General features: G+C 36.3%; 1 protein-coding gene across 2 annotated transcripts in view; it reads right to left on the bottom strand.

Annotated features, from left to right (window-relative positions):
• Nucleotides 1-225: 225 nt before the first annotated feature.
• NETO1 (neuropilin and tolloid like 1) overlaps nt 226-25,832 on the bottom strand; it is a gene marked incomplete at both ends in the record, with an annotated part of 104,506 nt that continues 78,899 nt past the window's right edge. For both annotated transcript variants that reach the window (XM_080920156.1, XM_080920157.1), the window contains 4 exons: nt 226-286; nt 1,228-1,786; nt 5,474-5,587; nt 23,559-23,787. In XM_080920156.1, the coding sequence (XP_080776282.1) occupies nt 226-286; nt 1,228-1,786; nt 5,474-5,587; nt 23,559-23,787 (963 nt within the window). The remainder of the gene's footprint in view (nt 287-1,227; nt 1,787-5,473; nt 5,588-23,558; nt 23,788-25,832) is intronic.

Below are 25,832 nucleotides of genomic sequence, written 5' to 3'. Positions count from 1 at the left end.
ATTGAAATTTATTATGTAAGCTATCTATCCTAAGAATAGTCACTCCATTCCTGTTGCATACATTATACTTCTACATATGAAATGCCACGAAATAGGTAGATTAGAAAATAATGAACACAAATCACACTCCCCGAAATACTATGAGACAATTACATGAAATAGAACAAGATAGAATATGACAAGGGGAGAAGGAGTGGGAGCGTTTGCTTACCTTGAATTTTCGTTTTAGACCCTAGTTGTGTTGTATTCAGATTCATGTTTGCTTAGAGACCCAATGAGGCAGAACCTGGAATGTTATGGCTATTTCATTCAACAAAGTAATAATTGCACAAAACACAAAGACATACATTTTCTTAACAAACATTCCTAAAGTTAATAAAGCAATGAGAACAGTGGTATTACAGCAGCATGCAAAATCATTAAATATTTTTAAAGTATTAAATCAAACTAGATATTTTAGAATTTATGAATAAAATCTACATATATCTATCTATAGGATTACGTAAAGTATAGTAAGCATGCAAATACATCACAATTCAACTAGATGTATTTTGGAATTTAAAAATACATTACTAATTTCAAATTTTTCTGCCCAAATATTTTTACTCATTTTTGGAATATTAACATACAACATGGTATTTTTATGTATCTATAAATAAAAAATAAATGAAATGTTTCTCCCGATATCTAAATTTAAATAAAAATTATCAAAATTTTAGTATTCAATATTATAAAATATAATTTGTAATATAAATAATACGTTATATAAAAATATTCTGTTATTTTCTTAGCAAAGTAAATAGAGTCTGTTAAAAATATTTTGAACTAAAAATGTTCAATAAGATGTTATGGCTAGTTTGGTAAAGCAACAGTTTCAGAAAATTATTTTATGTCCTAATATATATATAAATATTGATAAAAGCAACAACTATGACTGTGAAGGCAGATTAGTTGCCTAAATCTCTGTCATAAATGAGGGGCCCCATTTGTGTAGAAATAGTGTCTGTATGTACAGAAATAAAAATCTTTGGTCTGCGAGCACATGTGTCATTGCATGTGCACTAAAATAAGAAGGAAGGGGTTGGGGAGCTGATGTTCTCTGACTTAGTCAGAGAATAAATCTATCTTTCACAGGGCAAGGGAGCATGAAGACAGGCTAGAACACAATGCTGTGGCAGCATTTCCGTCTTCAGTTACAGTGGCCATCAAATATCTATGGATACTGACCGCTGGACGGACTTTTCGTGTCTGGATAGTCTGTGGCTCGTGGTGGGCACCTCCTCAATCTCGTCGATGTCACAGGCATCTGCGGCATCTTGTGAGTAGTTGTGTTTCATGACCAGGATGTTTCTTCTGTTCACGGGTGGGATGAGGGGCTTGACTGGCTGCGTGGGTATCTCCGCCAAGATGGAAGCGTCCCTTGTGCTGAGGTTACTACGACTGCCTTTCGCGCTGGACAGTTGGGATCCACAGTGATGGTCATGGATGCATTTGGAAGATGATCTTCGCAGTTTATGGTAATTTTCAAAGTCTTCTGCCACATCTGCAAAGTCAGCTGTTGCTCCTGTTCCTCTGAGCGTGCATAATTCATAGTGAGGAGGCTCAAACACCTCCTGGAAAACGGTCTGGTCAAAGTCTGACTTCCTTTGGACGTATTTTTTACGAGGCTGTTTGATCTGGACAATGACAGAAACGATAATAAGGATGATCACAATGCAGGAAGTCACGCCAATGACCGTCCCACTCGTGTTGGTCAGCTGATCCAGCAGGCTGGTTTTCCTCTTTTCTGTAGGTAGGAGAAAATGAAAACAACAGACAGACAGGAGGAGAAACAACCCACCATGTGTTAATATCACCTTCAAAACGCAAATTCAAAACTTTAAAGCAAAATTACAGGCTGAGAGTAATGTTTTCACACAGCAATTCAAAATTAAGATTCTATTGCCACAATGGCTCTATTTTCCATCTTCGAAGTAACCGTCTCATTTTCTCACACCTCTGCTTTGAATAGGAACATGTGCACATACTAATATACGTATGTTCACATAATATACTCCTGCAAAAACTTATGTAAGACTTTAACACAATGTTTGTGAGTGTTATATGTATGTTCACATAATATACTCCTGCAAAAACTTACGTAAGACTTTAACACAATGTTTGTGAGTGTTATACGTATGTTCATATAATATACTCCTGCAAAAACTTATGTAAGACTTTAACACAATGTTTGTGAGTGTTTGAGTAATTTTATGAACTTTGATTTGTCTTCTTTTCTGAGTCATGAGAGGAATGAATAGATAGGACAAGTTTTCTCTGCTTTTGCTCCACAGGTAAAACGGAAGTTATAGGACACATAGCATCATGATGTCAAGAATAATTCAAGATAAAAATCACAGCATACATTTTGAAATGGTAACAAGAGACCTTGATCATATTTTCCCAGATCAATTATCATAAAAATTGAGCTCTAAAATGTAGATGTAATGATAGTCTGGAAAATGACATATGGCCACACATGACAAAAAACAGAGGCATGGAAGAGAGAATGCACTTAGCAGATAATATCTGCATGTACAGAAGGTTGAGAGGATAAATATAGTCCTTCTCACAGAAGGACTTAAAGAATTAATCCATTTAACAAAATATAATAGAGTCAAATAAAATGTATGAGTTTCCCAGGAACAGTGAACATCCATGGCATGTAAGCAATTAGAGAAATTAACAAATATTTTTCATCAAAAGTTCAAAACTTCCTATGTTAATAATCAAAATATAAATCCAAGTTCAAAAATTCAAGCAAAATAAGTATAGAAGACCTACCCAGACTTAGAGGTTTTAAATTATAGAGAAAAAGATATTTTTTTAAAAAAAGGTAAAAATGTACATTGGGAGAAAGGATCGCACAGTTTGTCATGTGGTTGATAAGCATTAGAGGTCAGAACAAGGCATGCTCACAGATTCCAGTTACTACATGCAAAATCTTATTTAAAAATCACAGAAATAACTATATACTAAAATTCACCATCTACTAAATCTGCTTTGAAATGAAAACAAAATCATTGTCAGATTTAATAAAGGGAAAAAGATCAATAATTGAAGATTTGCCTTAAAAGTTCTTTAAGTTACACACACACACACACACACACACACACAGAGAGAGAGAGAGAGAGAGAGAGAGAGAGAGAGAGAGAGAGAGAGAGAGAGAGAGAGAGAGATGGCGAAATGGCTGTGGTAAATCCAAATGACTAAGATGGAAGATGGAAGAGGTAGAGAGACAGACATACTTGTCTCCCACCTGTCCAGCAATCTGCTTCATAAAATGTTCAGTGAGATCTTTACCACTGTGCTGTAGAGGTTACACCTCATAGAGCTGAGGTTTTACTGGTCCACAGCAGCTGTGGTTTTACTGGTACCAGCAGTAGACCTAAGTTTGCTGGGACATAAACCATTGTTTATAATAAAAGAAGAACATAATCATGAAAAAAAATCCCTAAATATAACTGATACAGAAACAATAGCCAAAACGTGTTTGTGACAAATTATACTAATATAGACTAGCCTTATTTTGTTACCACCCTGAACAGAGAATGAAATAAAGTATCAATTATTACCAAGCCTTGTGGAAGTTGTAAGATATTTAAAACAATGTAGAAGGTTGTGAGTCAAAAGAGTATAGAAGAGTAATGTGTACAAAAAAGGTTCTACATTTTATTTGAATTTTCAGCCTAACACATAAAAGCTATGTTGTGTAGAATAAACCCTTACCCAACCCAGTAAAAGTAAATCAAGAAAATTTTGAAAAACACTAAAAAATTACATATTAGAGTATAACATACCTACTTAGTGTAGTAGAGCTTATATAGGAGGAGCAAATAATGTAAAAAATATATGAAACATATAGAAAGCAAACACTAACAAGGTATATGAACATCATTATATATTGATGCATTAAATAACCTAAGTGAACAGAGAGACTATTAAGATAAATGGAAATTTGTATTCAATTATTCATTGACTTTAGCAAACATTTCTTATATAAAAAGTATAATGATTCTAAAAGGAGTGAAATGCTTGTCAAAGAAACTTAGATGCAAATAAATACACTATAGAACAAAAGTATGTTTCTAAACGTCTATATATTCTTACGATGATAAAGAAGGTAATCTGGCAGAAAGTGTAACAAACACTCATGTGTTTCAAACCCATGAGATAGAAGCTTTATACATGTAGAAAGAAAAGTAAGCCATGTAATGTTATATAATGAGGAAAACTGCAATATTGTCTGAGTCCTGAAGAAGATGCCGATGAGCCAACGAAATTAGAAAACTTATACAATGCTATATGAACCCACCAGATATATAGATATGAAATGCTGTCTATTATCATAAGATATGCACTCAACCTTCTTCGTGTTTTACTCTATGCTAAGCCATAAAACCAATCACAATAAATTATTAGTGATCATAAATGTAAGTTCCGCTGTCAGTAGAACATTAATTAAGGTTCTGAAGATGGTTTAACTCTCTGGAGTAAAGGTGGTATGCTATTATAATAAATTTTTGTCGTGTTTTCTCGATTGCTTTTTTATTTCTGTTGCATACCCTCACATCCAAATGATGTCGATGATTGCTCACTGTCACTAAGGCGTGAGGATAAGTCAGGAAGCATTTAATTTACTATTTATTCCCAAGTGATTCTTTCACAGAAATCATAACTAACACTCATTTTCAAAATAATGTTTTCATTAGGCAAACTTCTTACCAACAGAGTGGTTCAGTGGGCACTGGACAGAATTTCTCTGCTTCCCTTAACAGGAAGTATTTTGATAGACCATACTAAAAGTTAACTGGAAAATGGTTCCCTGTTTATCCTCTGAACAGGGTTTAACATTCAGCTTTAAAAATGGATGTCTTTATGTTGACTGAAATTGGGTATAACCCAGCCATCAAGCCATAAATAACCAATACGTGGGTTGTTGGCTGGTGCATAGGGCAAAGACACTGAGAACTACTTCACAGGATAAGAAAAAGGGTTTTTTTTTGTTTGTTTGTTTTTTATTGTTGTTGTTAACAAAAATAAGTTGCTTCAACTGAAAACAGAAATGGTCTTCCTAAATATTTTGTCTCTAAAGCATGAGCAAACGATGAATTAGAGAAATTTTGAATAAATGAAACAAACTTTAAAAAATGGAAGAAGTTAAAATAGAGTCATAGTCAAGTGAGACTTTTCATGGCTACCAGTCTTTTCTCCATCTGGCTCTGCACATTCTCGTGGGGTATTCACTGTTCGAGAACATAAGTAGAGTTCACTGTTCATATAAGTGAGGAAATCTCCACACACTGAGACTATTTACAAACTGACATTAAGACCCAAGGGACAGACAAAACCACAGATATAGTCTTCGGACCTCTGATATATTTTTAAGCCTGAAGAAGATAAAGTTTCTTCCAGGATAGCTCTGAGTCATTACCTTTACAGTGATTCTCATCCCAGGGATACACACAGTTCTGGAGCCCATTGCAGACGAGCGTGTTGTTAATGCACATGTTACTGTGGCAGAAGAAGGTGTTGCCTTCACAGGGAGCTAAAGAGAAAGATGCAGAGAGGGGAGAAAAAACATGGCAAAGAAAGAAAGTCATATTCAATGTTCTCAGTGCAACTCAACTGAGAAGTGCATTCAGCAAGACATGCTACTTATGTCTCAAAAATGTTGCCACAATGATCATTAACCCTGGTGACTGGCTCTCCAGGAGGCTCAGGCTGTTGGAAGGACACAATGTGTCCATCTCATCCAAACAGGCAATTTAATAAAGTTCATTAGTTTTCCTGGGCATAGGCCATGCACTATACTGAAATTCTCCATAAGTAAATGTAGATTTACCATATAAAAATACTATTTAAAGTGCTCATATTTATGTCTGACAAATACTATTGAGAGAAACATATATTAAACAAAACCCCACAACACTTTTGCATATGTAAACTAAAAGCTATAAAAATCCATAAACAAGAGTAAATTAATCTTCAAGAACCTCAAAAAATATGAAAATGTGTATTCTCCTCATACACACACACACACAGAGAGAGAGAGAGAGAGAGAGAGAGAGAGAGAGAGAGAGAGAGAGAGAGAGAGAGAGAGAGAGAGAGAGAGAAACAGCCAACACAGCCAATTCAGAGCAAGAAGCTCTACATGCTTCCTGCTCTAGTCTTCCCAACGTTTGCATCCCACAGACGGGGGCTTCTCTAGGTACCTTGGCCTGTCATAATGTAAAATTTTATGATCTGTTAAATGTTTGCCAAAATTTTCTTTTTAACATGGAACTATATTTGAGTTACCGTAGCTAATGGTGGTGATGGTGGTGACCTGTCTGAATGGCAATGGTCCATTATACAATTTGTACATGAAATAGAAAGGCACTTTCTGCACACAAATGAGAGTGACTTCAAAGTGTGTGTGTGTGTGTGTGTGTGTGTGTGTGTGTGTGTGTGTGTGTGTGTGTATGTGTGTGTGTGTGTGTATAGACGCTGCTCTATTGTGGAGGCGAGCACATGAACTCTGTCACATGGTCCTCAAGCCGCAGTCTCCACCCAGTTTCCTCCCCTGGCAGTTCACTCTGCCTGCCCTGGTTGCTATGTTCTGGGTGGATCTGACTGCCCTGGTGTGTTTCTTTACCCTGTGCAAACTTTACTCCACAGCCTGGTAGCTTATCAATCAGGCATATATATTAAATTCTCAATCCACAAACCCTCTACACAATAAGCCTACATCCAATAGACAAAGATACAAACTGCCCTACTATAAGAGATAAAAGCACCTATAGAATCCCTTAAATATATTCATATTTACTTATGTCCAATAAACTCCACCTAGATCTAGATCCTCTTTCTCCAGGTCCATCCTGATATCTGTTTTCTCTCCTCCCCTCTCTACTTCCGTTCCTCGACTTTTTTCTGCTGTCTCTCTCCTGTCCAATCATGTATCACCTTAATACACACACACACACACACACACACACACAGACACATATGCACACATACGTATAGATCCTAAACAAAACCATCACCATAGCTTTAAAGCAAATCTATAACTTGTTAGTTCTTGAACTAAAACTACATTTTTTAAATAGAAAAAAACCCCAATATTCTAGGACACACCAGGCTAGGACTGGGTGTGTCCAAAGGAGGAGCTTTGCCCTTGGCTGTAGGCAGTCTTGGTTTCCCTCGGCACAAACAGGTTCACTATGAATAGCAGGACACACAGAGTTGGTATGAAATCCTGTTCAGCACCTTTCAAACTTACAAAAGTTGAACTTGGCCAACACGGCAGCTACTCTTCTACCATCAGCAAAATGGGATGAATGTAGGAGTTTCTTTATGTACAGGACATATAGTAAAAATGCAGATATTTTAAGCATTCCTGGGACCTCGATGTAGCTCACTGAGGGAGGGCTGGCAAATAGGTGCAAAGCACTGGTTTCTACCCAGCACCACAGGGAGTAAGGGGGATCTGGGACCTGTTTCATGAGAGCATTGGAGCACAGCTGATAGTCAAAACCTGGTCCACCACCTCTTACCTGTGTGTGCTTGATTAGATGTGTTCTGGCATGGCCACTTTCAGTGTGCCACTATCTAAGCAGAGTCATGGATCAACAATGACACCTCTAAGCCTTCAAAGGTTGTTAAACTGACACTGTGTGTCACATGCAGGCAAATGACAAATTCATGTCATCAGCTCTCTTACTGTGTTGCAGTGTTTAGAGAATTAAGCTAAGAGCTGTTGGCCAGACCTTTCAAAGCTGCAATGGGGAAGCAGTAAGAGTAGACTCGGAGATCAAGGTCAAACTTGGTTATGTGATAAGCAGTCTGTATTAAAAAACCAATGCTAAAGAAAACAAGCTGGCGACCTTGACTAGACCCATAACATAATCCAAAGTGGCTAAAATGATGTTTCACTTGTTAACTTGGAAAGTAAATGTTTTTGATTTTGTTTGTTTGCTTTCTTTGTCTTTTTCTCATTTTGAGATATCACTGCCTTGTGCTGGTGAAAAGGCATATTGGACTATGCAACCAATAAGATTTTTAGTTATTTTTATATCTAGAATATATTGCCACAATTTAAGCTATTATGTTTCCATTTCATCAAAAAAGCAAAGATAGAGCTTATACATATTAAATACCAAGACAAATGTAAGCTTTTAGAATGTATGTATGAATAATAATATAGCTTTAAAAAGACCATAGCTTAAGTATACATATATATACTTTTAGTAGTCTGCTTTTTTACCCTTTAACGAGGCCATCAAACAGCATGTGTTTGTTATTAGATAGTAGCCACAGACATTGAAGTTCCATCTTTTAAAAACAATACTGACTAACCTAGAAATAATTTTACATGGTTTTAAAAATATTTATAAAAATTTAAAATATTGAGATCCTGCAGAATTGTTGGTTAATAAAAGTGACAATCTTGCCCTTTAATTGTAATAAAAGCATTCAGATTTTTCAGAAATAAAGACAGTATATCTAGACTGTGAGTCATTTATAGGTATCTTCAATGCAGTTTATCACTAACTCACTGAATACAAATCAAAATGCCTCAAACTAAATTATATAGAACCCTACCCCAAGTTCCCCATAATGTTTTCACTTGAAAACTGGAAGAAGAGCATTGGGAACCACAGGACCTTTTGTCAGCCATGGGGCAAACAGGAGCTGGGTTTTCAGGGAAGTTCCACTGCTGGGAGCTGCTTACCTTCATTTATTTTAAATAATTCCATTTGTTATTTAAAAGGGAAAACTACATTTAAAGTTTACGAGTTATTTTAACTCGGTGTTACAGCCTCGTGATAGGAAGCACTTTCTTAATCTCGACGGAAATACACTTCAGTGTGGGAGCGCATCAATATGGGTGCTACTCTCAGACAGCAAAGTCACTGCACAGATGTTCTATGAAAAATAGACAACAAATATGTAGGCAAGCATGGGTTTTTAAAGACAATTTCTGGTCTTTACTTTTAGAATTTACTAAAATTATATTCTGTTCAGTCTCTTTTTGAAAACATTGCATTATTTTTATATGCACCTTTACATCTGGTATTGTTGAAAACACAAATTTTCATTAAAAAGTGTAAATTATCAATTAAAAACTCAATTATTTTCTTTTAGTTTTTGTAAGATGTAAATGGCAGTTTTCACAGAACTATTCTTCTCTACAGTGAAATATAGTTAATGAACCAAAAATGTTATTACTATTGCTTTGCTGCTATCCTGTGTGAATTTGCATATATGTGCACTACATCCACAAGGGGGCGGGCCTCTTCCACATTTCACTGAAGCTTCCTCGGGGCTGTTTAATGTTGCTGTGCATCCCTGCACCTGAAGACTATTGCATCTTCAAGGCAGAGAATGAAAGTGTCCTCAACATCAGTGCTATGCAGTGTTAGAAAAGAGAAAGTGAAAGAAAGAGACGCACAGCCCAAGCAGGGTGCTGTTTACATATTCTAAAATCTATACTTTATAAAATCAAAGATCTACTCAGAGATTGATTGTATCCTAAGTTCATGAACATAGTTTCAGTTCCGTAATTAAGAGGTTTTATACTGATAGCTACTGCTTTAATGTTGATTCAGTAACTGCTCCAAACGTCTTTCCTTTCTTCAAATAGACAAAAATGAGTAAGTATTAAATCAAATGTGAACTAACACATTTCTTTCTGACATGCTGATAGTTCACCTCCTTGTGTTTCCTGGGTAATAAATCTACCAGGGGTAGATAAAGTCAGTCACAATTATCACAGCAGTGAGAAGCTGAAGGAAAGCAGGCCTTGCTTGCAAACATGGTTTTAAGACTGATCTCAAAGTCTGACTATGGGCTTCAGCACTGGTCTCTCCTGCTCAGCTTCCTTTTATTCTCCTTCTAATTATTGTTTAAGTGAATCAACCTCAGCTTACTCAGGAGCTCACAATGCATGGTGATGTACACATTACACACTCACATGCACAGCACACTTCTAGGATTAGTTCACTTCTGCTTTGTCATGTGCTCCAGCTCTAAATTAGTGGAAATTCCTTAAGACCAGTGAGAAGGGGGAGGAAAAGGAGCAGGAGGAAGAAGAGGAGTAAGAAGGGAAAAAGAATGAGGAGGAGGAGAAGGAAGAGAAGAAAGAGGAAGAGGAGGAGGAGGAAGAAGAGGAAGAGGAGGAGAAAAAGGATAAAAAAGAGGAGGGGGAGAAAGAGGAGGAGGGGGGGGAGGAAGAGGAGGAGGAGGAGGAGGAAGAGGAGGAGGAAGAGGAGTAGGAGGAAGAAGAGGAGGAGGAAATGGTCTGCAGTACATTTGAAACTCCTCTTTGTTTCTTGAGTTAAAAGTTATGAGCCTTGATTACAATGGTTAATTAAGACTTCCTAATCTTTAAGATGATTTGGAGTCTCTTTGATTGTTGTGTTAAAGAAAATATTAAGAGAAATTCCACACAATTATAAATATGCATATATGTTACGAATCTATATTTGATCTCTATTTGTGTCTAGATTTGAGAGACAAATACATAGTGGAGAGGCTTGTGTGACTGAAAACTAAATTGATTTCAATTAGTGATCATCATGATCTGTTTTGTTAACAGCATTCCCTATGCAAGACCAGGACCCTACAGCAGTTTCTAGAGGTATCTGTGGTTTTGTTTTGAGGCCTTTGTCCTCTATGCCCTTTTTGCCTAGACTTACTGTTTACAAGGGCCCGACTAATCTGCACTGAGTTTGACCTTAAACTATTGACTCAGGATTCACCCTGGGCTCTGGAAATTGAGAAGCAGGAGCAATTGAACTCCTACATAGCTTCTCCACTTGGAATGATAATTAGCATCCTAATTGAATATGACTAAAGAGTCACTGAAGTGAACTTTCATCCTGTTCCTATGCAGCACTAGCTCCCCTTCATTCTCTCTATTTTTCCCCCATTTTATCACTGGCCAATTGATTTATACTTCCTTGTAGCACAAAGTGACTTAGTTCATAATGACATACCATATTGCTACTGTACTTCTTACATATCCACTGAAATACACATTGTAGGACTACTACATCCATCTTTTAATCTTTTCCTGTCCCCATCCATATTCCTGCTTGCCCCCTTCAAAAATCAGAGGATTATCAGAACATGGTTTATAAAATTATGTTTCAATTAAATTGAAAATAAAAAAAGAAATGAATAACTTTCTAGAATATATGGCTTATTGAAATTAAAACAGGAAGATATAAACAAACTAGATAGATCAGCAACTGGTACTACTTTTGTTGTGATGGTGGTGTGGTGTGTGGGAATGTGTGTGTGCACACATGCTTGCTTGAGTCCATGCTTGCAAATGAAGAGGCCAGAAGAGGTGTTGGGTGTAGATTTATGTTAAGTCAATACATGATGGGACAGGGAGAGGGTATGAGAAAAAGAAGAGGAAAGGGAAGAGGAGGAGTCAGGGAGAAAAAGCAAAAGAGGAGGGTCAAAGGAGGAGAAAGAGAGGAAGGAGCAGGAACAGGGGGCCTGGAAAAACAGCAAGTCATAAGGTATCTCTAAGGAGAGGAATAGAGAGTATAGTGGTAAATTGGTCCATAATAGACCCACAGCTTGTGTTCCTAATTACTGAGTTGTGCTTTCATAGAACGTGTTTATTTGGGTTGAAGAGAATATTGCAACAGGTAGCTTTTGTTTATCTCCATTTAACTTTTGGAATAGGGTCTCACAATAAACACAAAGGTCATGATTTTGTCTAAGCTATTTGAGCAGCCAAATTTCCAGGATTCACTTGTCGATGATGGGATTACAGATGTTCAATCTGTTTTTGTTACATTGAATGCTAGGATCATGAATTTAGGTTCTCAACTTCCTTCCTTATAAGCACGCTTACCTACTAAGCCATCCCTTCAGGCACAACAAGAACTAGCTTCTGATTGATTAGTGTATCCTCATTTGCAAACCCCACGGAGTATAAATTCCTCAATTATTAAGAGGTGTATGAGGTGCCAGGGAGGGATCCCTGGCTCCAGATACATATTTAGCAGAGAATGGTCTGACAGCAATGGGAGTGGCGGCCCTTGATTTTGTGGAGCTTTGATGCCATAGCAGAGGGGGACGCTGGAGGGGTGGGGTGGGGAGGAAAGGTTAAAGAGCACCCTCAGAAAGGCAAAGGCAGGAAAGAGCAAATGTAGGATTGGGAGGTTTCAGATGGGTAACAGGGAAGGGAGATATTATTGAGATCTAAACACATGAAATGATTAATAAAAAAAGTATGACAATGGTTTTAGTTTCCAATGAATTTCACTCTTTTCTCAATAATAATGATGGGGATAACATTAGATTATTGAACCAAGCAATTATAAGTCATAGCAAAATACATATTTTAGACATAAAAACAGATTTAAAATATATTGAGTAATAACACTAGGCATTTTTCATAATGGTATTGAACAAGAATGATAAAAATTATAAAATATGAGTCTGTAAAAATGACTTAACAATTAAGTGCCATTAATTGCTCATTACTAAGCAATAATGAGAACCAGAGTTAGGATCCCAGAATCTATGGAACAGGCTGAACATCCCTTAAACATTTTTACCTCCAGCTCTTGTGACTCTGACCACTGTTCTGGCCTCTGTGCGAATACAGGGATGTATACTCTCACACATGCATGACACACAATTGCACACCAAAGTCTTCTTAAAATTATATACACATATATCCATAAACAATGCCACCACAATCTCCCCTCCAATAGAATTCTTTTTCCTGCAATCATATTGTAAACTAAAATCAGCCCTTAGGTTTTGAAGTTATAATAAATGTCATTTTACTGAAAACTGTTTCCCAAACTGACCCCAGATATCGATTTAAACATCTTCTCTTCGTGTATTTTATCTTTTTCCCATTTGCTTTGAAAAAAAAATCAATGTTTCCAAAACTCTCTGTTCTGACATGATTTTTCACAAAAGCATCCAGTCTCAGAAAAAAAAAAAAAAAAAAAAAAAAAAAAAAAAAAAAACGTTTTTCTCGATCAATGCGATATACAAAATGCTGCTTGAAAAATTTAATCCAGTCTTAAAGAGTTACTAGATTTCTCTGCAAAGCCGTGATTAAAGTATAGCATCCCACGTTTGAGTTTTGTATTTGGGGATAATTTCATGTACACTTTTAATTCCATAGGTAGAGATGATTTCCTTCTTCTCTTATGATGTGAAAAACATCACAAGACACCTACAAGTTTTCACTCCAAGGGGCTATTGTGTGTGTTACTATTGTGTGCATTACTATTGTGTGCGTTACTATTGTGTGCATCCTGCCATCATTATGTCTGCTCTGACTCAGCTGCATGATGATTTATTCATTGCAACTAGATGTCACAATTATCCTGAGGAGGATGTTGGACTGCTGTGCACTGGAGTTATTATTAGGCCCTGCACATTTGGTACAGAGTTTATTTTGTGACGATTTATGCGTGCCTGCAGCCACTGGTTAGTTTAGACACATTGTTCTTACAAAGGTACAATATTTGGCTTTAAAGTTGAACATTCCAAGTTCCAACAGAAGAACCTGAAGTAAACAGAGGCTTGAGCCAAGCTTAACAGGCCACAAGGCCTGGAGCTTGTGACTGGACCACTTCAAATGCTGATAGCTCAAGATTAAAATCTTCCATCTCCATATGGAAACAGATAACATAGATCTTTATTGATAAATATACGCTACAATGGTTGTAAAATAACATCCTAAGCAATTAAACACTTGATTACCAAAGAGTCTATAAGATCCATTTGGCTTCATTGTTTGAGTCCCACATCTCATTGGTCTATATTATGCTACAATGTGAAAATGAAACTAAGACAATTTGAAGCTAACTGGATTTCAATTAAATCAATTGTTTTGTCCTCAAAAAATGAAGGTACTGATTAGTATGTAATATAATATTATTCTATGTACATATAGATAAAAAGTTCCTAGTGATTTAAGTTAAATGACTAACTCAATCATAAATGCACATTAAAGATAATTATTAAATAGTGAAGTGTTTTGCTCTTTGTTTTCTTTGTGGTAAAATTGAAAGGAAGCAAAGATTTGAGATGAAGGAAGGACAAAGTGGAAGGGAAGATATAAAAAAGGATGGAGGGGAAAGAGGTTGAAAACATTCAGATTACAAAATTTATATCATATTCCTGGCCTCCCTGTGTTTGGTGGAAACATATTTAAGCCTTTTACCTCCCATTTTTGCTTCATCATTATTGCTCCCATTTCCTGGAAAGTACACTGCAGGCTAGTCCATTCTGTCCTTATAATAAAATAGTTGATTTAACGAGCTCATATTAGGATAAGGTATTAAATATTCATCATTGCATTACAGCATCTGTTTCAACAACAAACTCTTTGTAAATTGTGACAAGTGATTTGTTTTCCTTAAATCATCTAACATTAATTTTGATATTATAAACACATGCCTACTGGCCAAAATTATATCCCTATGATGATGCTTCACTGTTGTTTTTTAAAAATAAAATTACTTTATTTAAAAGATAGTTTCTTTATATAAAAAATACATGCTCATGATTTATTAAAATGGGCATGTTTTTGGATACAACACAGCTGACACTGATAATACAGCCTTCAAGTCATTTCTACTACCACGTTTCAGCAATATTATATTATATAAAAATCAAAAGAGATATAAAAGTCTCAGTTATATAAAAATCAAAAGAGAAATTCACATACACTAACAAAACTGGCAACATTATATCAAGCTACAACCTTGTCTTAATGATAATAATAAAAGAAAAACAGGCTATAACTTTGAGAAAACTTGATGATGGGGTGAGAGTGGTTGGAGGGAAGAAAGGTAATAGGAGAAGTGATTTTAATTAAAATTTTAAAAATATACTAAGTAAAAAGTAGCTTCCTAATTTGTTCATGTGATGATTACCAGAGCTTGTAAATGTTATTTTACATGTCATAAGAGAATTTACCATGAGATTAGCAATTTCAAGAAAAGGACCTGATACTGGATTATCTGGTGGTTTCACCTTGACACAAAGATGTTACAACCAAACAAAAGAAATGAAGGGAAGCCTGATGCTGGTGAAGGGAGTCTGAGAAACATAGCTGTTAAACTGAAAATTATAAGGAGAGATGCTCAGTCTCAGGAGACCACAAGACCAGACCATAACATCACTATAGTCTTAGATCAACCAAACCACCCATGAAATGCTGACATCAGACATATAAGGAAATAAATATGTTCAGTTTGAAGGAATAGAATTTTTGTTACAGCATCAACAGATAGCTCATACACATGATAAACAAGGCTATTTTGTACTAGGTCAATCTAATCATCATGTTTCCACATTTGCCATGAAATGTGCCAAGAGTATCATCTTATAAATTATTTTTCTGTCTTTGAAAGAATTGAAATGAACTTTGGGTGTAATTGCATGTAACAGGAATTTTATTGTTATGTCAGAGGTCTGTTGTGGTTTGATTTCCTTGTTATTGTGATAAACACCAGAACCAAAGGCAATTTAAGGAGAAAAGGATTTATTTGGCTTTTATGTTCCTAGCACAGTTAATCAATGAGCAGTCAGGACAGGAACTTAAGGCAGGACCCTGGCCTCAGAAATTGAAGCAAAGACCATGGAGGGAAAGGACACATTGGCTTGCTCCCCTGGGTTCGCTCAATTTTCTTTCTTATTCTACTCAGAACCTCCTGCCCAGAGATAGCCCTTAACTCAGTAGACAGGGCCTGCTCACACTATCATTAATCAAGAAACTTCTGCCTGGCTGGTGGAAGCAATTAACTTTCCTTTTCCCCAGATGACTCTACTTTGTGATGTTGACAAAAACAACAATAATACCTACACCCAAAGTACCTTGGAGCAATAGGATTAAACAATATGGCTTAAGCAGTACCATAAGCCATATCGATTAGCTACTTTCTGATATCATGAATTGTTCTACCATAAAATACAATGTGGGTAGTCTTATTTACTTAGATGTAATTTATCCCTTTGGAAAGTCTTGTCTCTAGCTTTTAATGTTTCACTAGAACAATGCATATTCCATGTAGGAAAGGCAAAAACCAAAACAAAACTAAAATGATTAGTAAAAACTGAATTCTATTATTTTCTGCACATATGTATTAGATACATAGTGGGTATTTTTATGATATAAATAGTGTAGATGCCTCCTGTTAACTACTTTATTTTTGCAACCCATGTTTAATATAATTTGATACAACTCTCCACTATAATATTATGCTAAATAAAAAACACAAGTATATTCCCAGAAATATTTAACTACTCCTCTTAAGAACATCAATTTGGGTTGGCAATGGTCATACAAGCCTTTAATCCCAGGCTTGAGAAGCAGAAGGAGTCAGATCCCTGTGAGGTTGAGGCCAACTTGGTCTGCTTGCTCTACAGAGAGAGTCTGAGGGCAGCAAGGGCTCCTTTCAAACAAACAAACGGTTAGAAACCTCTCATGAATATTATTTGTTGTTATTATATTGGTTGTGCAGTTGAGAGCATCCAGCATATGTTGGGAAAGGCACTCAGATCCTTACACTGTGAGCTGGTCACCACTGAGCTGTCCTTTAGCTCCAGTCTTCATTGCTTTTAGTGAATTATTTGCTATTGTATGAACTACTCAATGTTAGAATGCATTTTAAAATGTAATAGTGTATGTTTTTTTTCTCTTACAACTTTATTTTTAAAAAAGAGGGATACATAATCAGATTTTTAAAGGCATTTTGGATTAATGGTGTATGTTTTAATGTGTGGTGTTAACTGTTCTTCAGGCACCTTGTTTCCTAAGAGAAATACAAAAGCTTTCAGCACACTTTGCCAACTCCAAACCATGTTCTTTGTGTTCTGGTCGATGGAAAGCAAATGTCGTACTGAATGCATAGTCTTCTCTTACCACTATAATAGGCTCAGTTCACACAGAGAAGACTTCATGGAAAAGCACATAGACGACTTTATGGCTAACTACTTACTTCTTTTTCTCCACTTCTAATACAGCCACCATCTCCTTCTCACTGCCTTCTTCAATTCCTAATTCTTACAGCATTAAAAACAGGATTTTCCCGGCCAGTTATTCCCTCACTCATATTTTTCTTACATTTTAGCTACAATGGTTTTCATCAATACAAATATTAAAAACCATGCACAAAAATAGAGTGAGTTTTATTACCCACATTGTATTTTGCATGTTCTCTAGAAAGACATGCCAAAATATGACATATATTCAGCAATTTCCTCAGCATACTTTGTGTACTGTTGATATTTAAATCTATGCCATCTGGTATTGATGTTACTCTATGACACACACAAGTAAATATTTCCTACATTAATAAAGTGCTCTTAATCTATTTTAAACCCAGCAATTCATAATGGTGAGATCTTGAAATCTACCTCATCAAGACATAAATTCATACTTTTGAGTAATTATAACCAATGGCATTTCTTTCCTTAAAACATAATAGTTACTTAGTGAAATACAGGTTTAATATGGTCCCTTTGGGTCTCAGTCATCATCCAAGGTTGATCATTAATTGTTGATCTTTCCAGAAAATTATGTTATTGTTAAATATCCTAATGATATTTTTATAACAGTATAATTTATAACTACAATCAAATATTTATCCTGATATCCACAGATAAGTTGCTCAAAATGCAGAGCACAACTGCTTGAAAGGTGCCTGGTCTCAATTGATAAGCCTACAACACAACACCCACATCTCAGGCCAGAGGACTAGAATGTCTGCTGTAACAGGAAAGCTGTGACCATTAAATCTCAACAATATGGTTGTCTAAAAGACTCCTGCATGGTTCCAGTACCACTTAAAAAATGTTTTCAGAATCTTTAAACATCATTCAACTATTTTCACATAATTTCTATGTGTTAAAGCCAGTGCACACTTCAGCTGTGGCTGTATTCAACTTTGGTGTCCAGAGTTCTCCTCTGGGGTTTTTAGACTATGTGTAATTCAGGTTCTTGGAATTGTCTTACTCAATTCTTCATTTTTTTTCTTGTTAGTGGCTAGACACTCTTTGATCTGCAATGTCTGGTACCCTAAGAAACCACCAGTTCACCTGGCTCCTCTGGTGTAAACTATATAACTGGAATAAGTTTCATTTTCATTCATAGTGTTACCTGGCTGGGTCAGGGACTCCTCGGTGGCCTTCCCTTTTTTATCACCTTATAACTATATCTGAGGGGAAATTTTGCTATGGAATACAAATTTGGAACCATTTGTGTCAGAAATTTCAGAAACTAATTCTAGATACTGCCATATCATGGGTATTATATGTTGTCTTTATACTCTGAGAATTTTTTTAACACATCTAAGGATGATTCGTCTCATGTCTCTTGAAAAGCAACAATAACCTTTGTAATTTTAATCATAAATAATCTTACTGCTTTGTATCATCTTTGTAAGTTGCCATGAAACTACAATGTGCTATGATACTTGAGCAAATTATTGTAAATAATTTCCATATAACCTTAAATTGTTCAGTATTTAAAAATATCTAATTGCTTATCTATTTAAAATGCACATTTTCTGCCTATCAATCAAGACCTGATAATGTATTGTGCCATAGCTGTTCATGCTATCAGAATAGTAAACAGCTCTCTGTAAGCAAGACTTATACCAATTGAAGGGGTCTACCCATCCCCTTACTGAATTCATACAAAACTCAGAGCTCAGTGGCTTGAAAGGGGGCAGCAGTTGACCTGAATAGGTGTTATTTACCAGTGTCTCCAGCATTTCCCTACTAAAATTCAGTTAATGTTAAATTAATATGTCGGCCATAATTGGATATGAATAAATGTACTTAAAGACAAATTTTATTACATGTAATCCTTTCAATAGGATGGCTCTTCAGGATAAAGTCAATGACTATGAAAAGTGATGTAAATATATTAAGCTGTATTATCAGAAAAACTTTGACATAATTCTGGAAGGTAAACCTCAATCTATCATTAATAATTCTACTTAAGAATGGCCCAGAATTGTTTTCCCTAGTAGTAGAGAGGTCCTTTTGTTTCATGTCAAATTCAGAAACTACAGGACCACTATATAGCTTTTATTCTGGGTGTGCACATCTTTAAAAGATGTTCATCTGTCGTAAAAAGCAACATGTGCCACAATTATTTTAATGTCTCTGCTGAGAGTGACAGGGACTGGAGAGGAGACTGGTTTTGTTTGTTTGTTTGTTTGTTTTTGTTTTTGTTTTTCTCTGCTCCAGGAAACCAGCTACAGAGAGTGATTTTTCAGCCTTCACTGTGGAAAAATCCCTTTTCATTTCTGAGATCTTGCATGTACTGTTATTTCCTACGTTATTTCTGTGGAAGATATGATCATGCCAGACAGACTTTGCAAAAAGTTTCTTATGGATTTGTGCAGGTTAAACATCTGCCCATTCCCCAGTAGGCTGACATCCTAATGAAAAACACTTTCCCATTATCACAAGTAAATCAGATGAGAAAGATAAATGTTTGACAATTGAAAATATATGTACAGGTATTCCTTAGTCATCATACTGGTAGATTCTATAGCATGTGTTTGTTTAGATTTTATGTCTGTAAGAAGGTAATGTGGTGCTGACATCCTATACACACTGATTTTAACATGAGTGTGATATGAAGTCAGCATTTGGACATGGTGGGGCCAAGGAATCAAATCAGTTTTGAAAATCATGTAGAATTCTGCTCACAAGACCTGGCAGTCACCTATTTTCATCAACCATTGATGAACAAACCATACATCAACAAAATATATCCTAAATATGTGTTGTTAGCTATACATTTGCTTTGGGCATAGAAATACATTATCTATTTTGTACTAAAAACAATGTGTATATCTATAGCTTTTGTTTGAATATTATTGGTCTATGCATGGTGGTGTTTAGCTTCTTAGGTGATATATTTAGGAGATGGAGATGTATTTGTTCTTGATGGATGGTAGGAATGAAATCTTTGGGAGGAGATTGTGATGACAAATCATCTCTATGAAAGCCTGTCAGTGACTGCTAGAGATACATACAAAGCAGGCGACAGACCGTACATACTCAAGAGTCACAGACACAATCACACATACACATACACATGTGTACACATGCATGTAAATACACATGCAGACACAAATATGATGTTTTTGGGTGGCAAGTGATGCTTTGTGCCACTTTGGACACTGCTAGCAAATCATCCTTCACAAGAACAGGCATAAGCTCTGCACATTAACTACTCTAAATCTAATATTTACCTCTCTTCTTTATGACGTATTCAGTCTACACATATTGTGTTACTAGCAACAGAAGACAAGATAACACACACAAATATATTCATATCTACACATGCATATAAATATGCATATACATCATATACATATAAGTATACATATACATATAAACATACATATACAAATGCACACATATATCCACAGTCATCACCACCATTCACAATGCAATTGTGAATTATCTGCGAAACTAATGTTTCATAAAGCCACATACGGTAAGGAACCTGAAGCTTCTTCAGTGAGTCACCTTGATGCTAATATAGAGACACCAAAGTTGTTCTAAGCCACCAGTTAGAAATAGCATCCACTTTGTATTATCCTATATTATACATCCTATATTACATAGTAAAGCATGGCTCCTGTGAATTAAGCAGTAAACACACCCAGTTCATTGCATAACGACTTCTCTATTCAGACCACAGACAAAATTCCAAGCAATGAGTCAATGAAGGAAAGCAAAGCACCATGGTAAAAAACATCCTTAGCAAAATTTAATCTACCTATTAGGTTATAGTAAAATACAAGCTAGTGGTTTATTTACAAAAAAAAGAGGCATTGGATTTGCATAGTTTTAGAAGCTGAAAAGTCTAAGACTGCATACCACACATTCGGTGTGTGGGTACAATCAGGTAATAGGTGAAACTTCCCCACTGTTTCCTCACAGGAGGAAGGATTGGATCAGTTTCAGATGATACTGTTTGTGGAGGCCAGTCCCATCCAAGAATGCTTGTCTTTGAAATCTAATCATTTTACAAAGGCTTCACATTTGTTATTAAATTTTTAACATATGGGATTTGAAGAATTTATAAAAATCACCCAACTTTCAATTGACCAGGTGAACGTACTTTGTTCAACAGAGAATATACAGCAAAACATGCAGGAACACAGATACCACAAGTCTTTAGTAAATGCTCATTGCAAATGCATGTAATGATCATAGAAACTGTCATTATAAAACCCATTGTTCTGACACTGAAGAACATACTGGGTTGAGGGGAACTTCACTTGCATGTTAAAGGACCATCCTGTGTTCTATCAATTGGTAATTGATACAGCTACTCACTAAATGGCTTCAGTAGCTCATCCATGTTCAGACACTGAAATATTATATTTTCTCTCAACTATACTTATATAATAGGTACATAGCATGACTTAATGCACCATTTTCTATATGCATACAGATTTATAGATACACATAGAATGTAATAATCTATTTCAGAGAAAAAGGGACCTTACATATCAGCTGAAATTTCCTTCTATCTCATATACTACTGAGCTACCCAGTGGATTATTTCCTATACAATAACTCCAAGGGTTAAACTATGAGGTTTTCATCAGTGTAGCATCCCTCGCACCTGATAGCTTTCCACATCCTTTAATTATGCAGCTGGGTGTTTTTCCCTCATAAAATGGAGTTAATGTCTCATATAACAAGTGAGTAAAATAAAACTTTAAATTATAGTTTAAATTGAGCAGCATAGTTTTCATTTATCTGTATTAAATTTTATAGCACAGTAGATAAAAATTGCAGATATTTTGTGGGACTTAAGAGATAGCGTAGTACTTTGCCATTCGATATTTTTGACAGTTAAATTAGATAGGTGACCTCAGTAGGTCATGATTCCAAACAGAAAAGAACATTAAAAACTAAAAGTCATCCCAACAGGGGTCAGGTTAGATAGCTGAGCATCAAAAATGCACAGGCCACATAAGCCTGGCAATCTACGTTTGATCCTTCAAAGCAAAGAACTAATTCCACAATGATGTCCTCTGCCTGACCACAATTCATACACATGTATCACAGAACCCCTTAATAACTGACAGTATAAAGTCATCACACGATGCCATGGTTACTTCTATCTCATTGATACAATGACCTGAAGATTTTCTCTCCACAATGAGAACACTTATTATTAATTTCTTGGCATTTCACAAGAGAGAAATACATCATGACCAACTAGGTCTAACAGTTCTGTAATACATATGTACTTCAAAGTATCATGTTACATATAAATATAATGTGTTATATAAACAAAATATACCAGAAAGAACATTTAGAATAAAATAATTAGTATTATAGATCTCCTATTAACTGTATTCTGTAACATATGGAAATTGCAATTAATACTTTAATGCTGGAATAACTGAAGCCTCCTATTAAAGACACACTGTACTAAATATGACTGAGCTGTGCGATATAAATCACCATAATTTCCACAAAAAATTTATATTATTGTCTTGCAACCATAAAATGATTTTTTAAAAACTACCTGAATGAATTAAAGTTCCAAGACCTCCAGCATTTAATCAAGCCCTCAGAGGAAGGCAGAGATTTTAACACGCACAAACAACCCACAGCCTGGCAGGATCTCTAATTCACACAAAGTCCATGGTACTGTTTAGAAAGATCAAGTGTTGTTCAAGGATTCTGGTGACGCCCTCCCCCGTGCTGTTTACATTAAGATGTCTTAGTAGGTTCTGAACTTTTTCTTGTTCTTTCTACTTAAGCAAAAATTCCCAGCTTGAAAGTATAGCGCTCTTACCCTTTAAAGCTGAATTTCTTGGGATTTGTTCATTTTTGTGAGCCACAAAACAGGCCAAGTTATCTGAGAATATCTTAATATATCTGTTCATACACCTCATTATTCATTAAACTGTGATTTCCAAAGTGGGGAGAAAAACAAACTTCTGTACTTTACAGCAACTTTAAATATCATAGCACTTAGATGTCTTCTGAAGTTTTTTCTAATTCTCTGTCTTCCCACACAGTTCTCTCTCCCCTTAAGTTACCTGTGGTTCTGCAGGAGCAAGCATGTTCAGTTTACAGCAGACTGAAGGAGAAACTTAAAAGCTAACAAGTCACATATTTTATGCAGTTTTGACAAAACGGTATTCAAACTCAAGCTTCACCTAAACTGCAGCACTCCCTCCCGATACTTGGGAAGAGCTAAACCCAAAGACAAACAAACCCCACCATTTCCCAGTGGAAGCGCTTATAGTAGCTTAGAAAAGGCTGTGATACATAAACACAAAGGCGGTAAGTACTCAGATTGCAGTATGTAACCATCACTTGTGACTGCACCAACCAGGGGGAAAAGCCTCCCATGTGTTAAGAGCTTATTAGGGAACGCCCTGCTGTGCGCAGGCTGCATGAAGAAAACCCCATTAGCAGCTGAGGAGTTTTGCAGCCCTGGACACTTTCGAAGGACGAACAGCCAAGTAAGGGAATCTTACGTTCTTGAAAGGATGTGAAGAGCATCTGGAACCGGCTGTTGCGGCTGCCCTCATCTGCCCACATGCGGATCACCCCAAGGCCGGTGCGCAGCATGACATCATTAGCCACTGTGCTGCAGAACTTGGCCTTCAAATCCTCCACTGAGCTGCTTCCGTCGTACACTGCCACAAAGTTTCTCTTGCACTCATTTGAATTCTGCATCTCATAGTCCAAGAAACGTAAGTAAATCTGTAAAACAAAGACAAAACACTGCTCATCTGAAGATGTAGAACAGAGCTAGGGCTTCCTTCTTTTTTTTTTTTTTTTTTTTTTTTTTTTTGATCTCACAAGACAGCCTTGATTGCAATCAGCCCCATTATTTCCCCTTGTGGTCCTTAGGCAGACGAACTAGTGCAAAGCAAATTACCTTTAATATTTTTTCCAACTGTTATTATGCTGTTTAAAAAATGTAAACGCACCAACTCCTTTAGCTAAGTTTTCTTTTTTCCCCCCAAATGATTCTGATTTCATCACATGATGTGTCTGAAAGCAGCTACTAACTCTCAAAACGTATACACAGTTTTGCTTTGGTTCCTGAAAGACTTTAAATACTTCTTTATGTAATATTTTTCTAGTGCCCTGGTTGCTTTGTTTCGGACAAAGGGTATATAAGAGAATTATTTACATTAAACTGAAGTAACACAAAACGGATATAGAAAGACGGACTTTGATTTCAATCTGTTTTGATCGCCCCAATTTGGTTCGAAGTGGAGAATATTAAAACTTTTTTTTTTTACAAAAAGATTAATCTATATGCTTTATCACACTGAAAATCGGGCTGCTTAGCTAAATGTCCACAGATAAAATTTAAGTTAGCGTTTAATGAACTCGATGTACTATGACACCAATTCATCTTTAAAGCTCCCCAACAATTTTGTGACTCTCAGGCTGCCATACTGGGATGGAACAACTTAGGCTCACAGAGTACTAACCACAGTGAGATGTGAGGCCTCCCTCCTCAAGGACATCCTGCTTCTAACACACTTGTTGTTGACGAAGGAGCATTCTCTGACTCTGCCAATGTGTGTTCGGACCATGAGTGATAGATCCCTGCAAGAATCAGACTACAAGAACTTGTTTGTTCCTTCACCCATCCGCTCGGCAACAGCCACAGCCTAACCTTTTAGTCGGTAGCAGCCATAATGGGGCTTTGGGCAAAGACAATAAGCAAGCGAGTGAGCACAAGAACGGGGTTATATTTAAATCACTCCACCAACATAGAAGGTAAACCAGAAGAATGTTGTAAAGAAAAAGTACGTGAAGTGAGGTAGTGCAAATGCAAGAATAGTGATACCCTGGTCTCCTTTGACACATCGACTGTTTGTTATTTTATTTCCTAGTCAGGCACACTAGTTCCTTTAAATTTTACTCACTTCATCTAGCATGTATACAAAGTAAAGGTATATATTTATTCTAAGTTTCCTTTTGCCTTTCTACATGTGTTTTCTCAAAATTTATTATTTCAAAAACCGTGGAATAAATGGAAAATCTTTTCTCAGATCTGTAAATGTTTGTCCTTTTCAAAGTTTCAGCATTTCAGTTAATAAGAATATATTATTTGCCTTCAGTGTTATTATAAAACAGGTATTGGTCCCTATGGATTCTCCCATGAGTTCTTTGTATGTTCTTTCCCCGAAACATGGTATTTTAACAATCTCCTCAAAAGTCTATGTGCTGTCAGGTTCAGGTCCTTCCTGCAATGTGGCTCAATTCCCTACCCAGGCAAAACTGACATTTGTAAGTAGAAAATCAATGATCCCATGTCTTTAACCCAAATCCTCATGTGAAGCAAAGTAAAGTCATTGAAAAATCTTGTGTTTCCCCTTCCTCCTTCCAGTCTTCTCTCCCCTCCCTAACCCCTCTGTTCCCTCCTTACTCTTCCCTTTCCTGCACTCCTCCTCTCTTCCCTCCCCTTCCATCCCTCCCTTTCTCTCCCATTCCCCCCCATTGTGGTTGTTTGTTTGTTTCTGTTCCAGACACAGGAAGTTTTATTCAGCAGCAGCAGGCTTTCATTTGAAGAAAGTGGTCTCTACTGAAGAAATCTGGATGTGTTAGCTCTGTGTTTACATTGCAAAGAAACAGCCCCCACTGGACTGCCTTCCTACCTCTAGCAGCAGGTTCTATTATAACCGCCATGCTTGGCTGGAGTTGAACGCATTTTAAGTTACAATCCATGTGGTACTTCCTGTCGACTTAACTAACTAGAAATCCCGTTTCCTTTATTAATTTCATCT

This window comes from Micromys minutus (assembly GCF_963924665.1).
Source record: "Micromys minutus genome assembly, chromosome: 8".
Taxonomy (NCBI): domain Eukaryota; kingdom Metazoa; phylum Chordata; class Mammalia; order Rodentia; family Muridae; genus Micromys; species Micromys minutus.
Note: the sequence above shows the minus strand (reverse complement) of the source record. Positions and strands in the feature narration are given on the sequence as shown.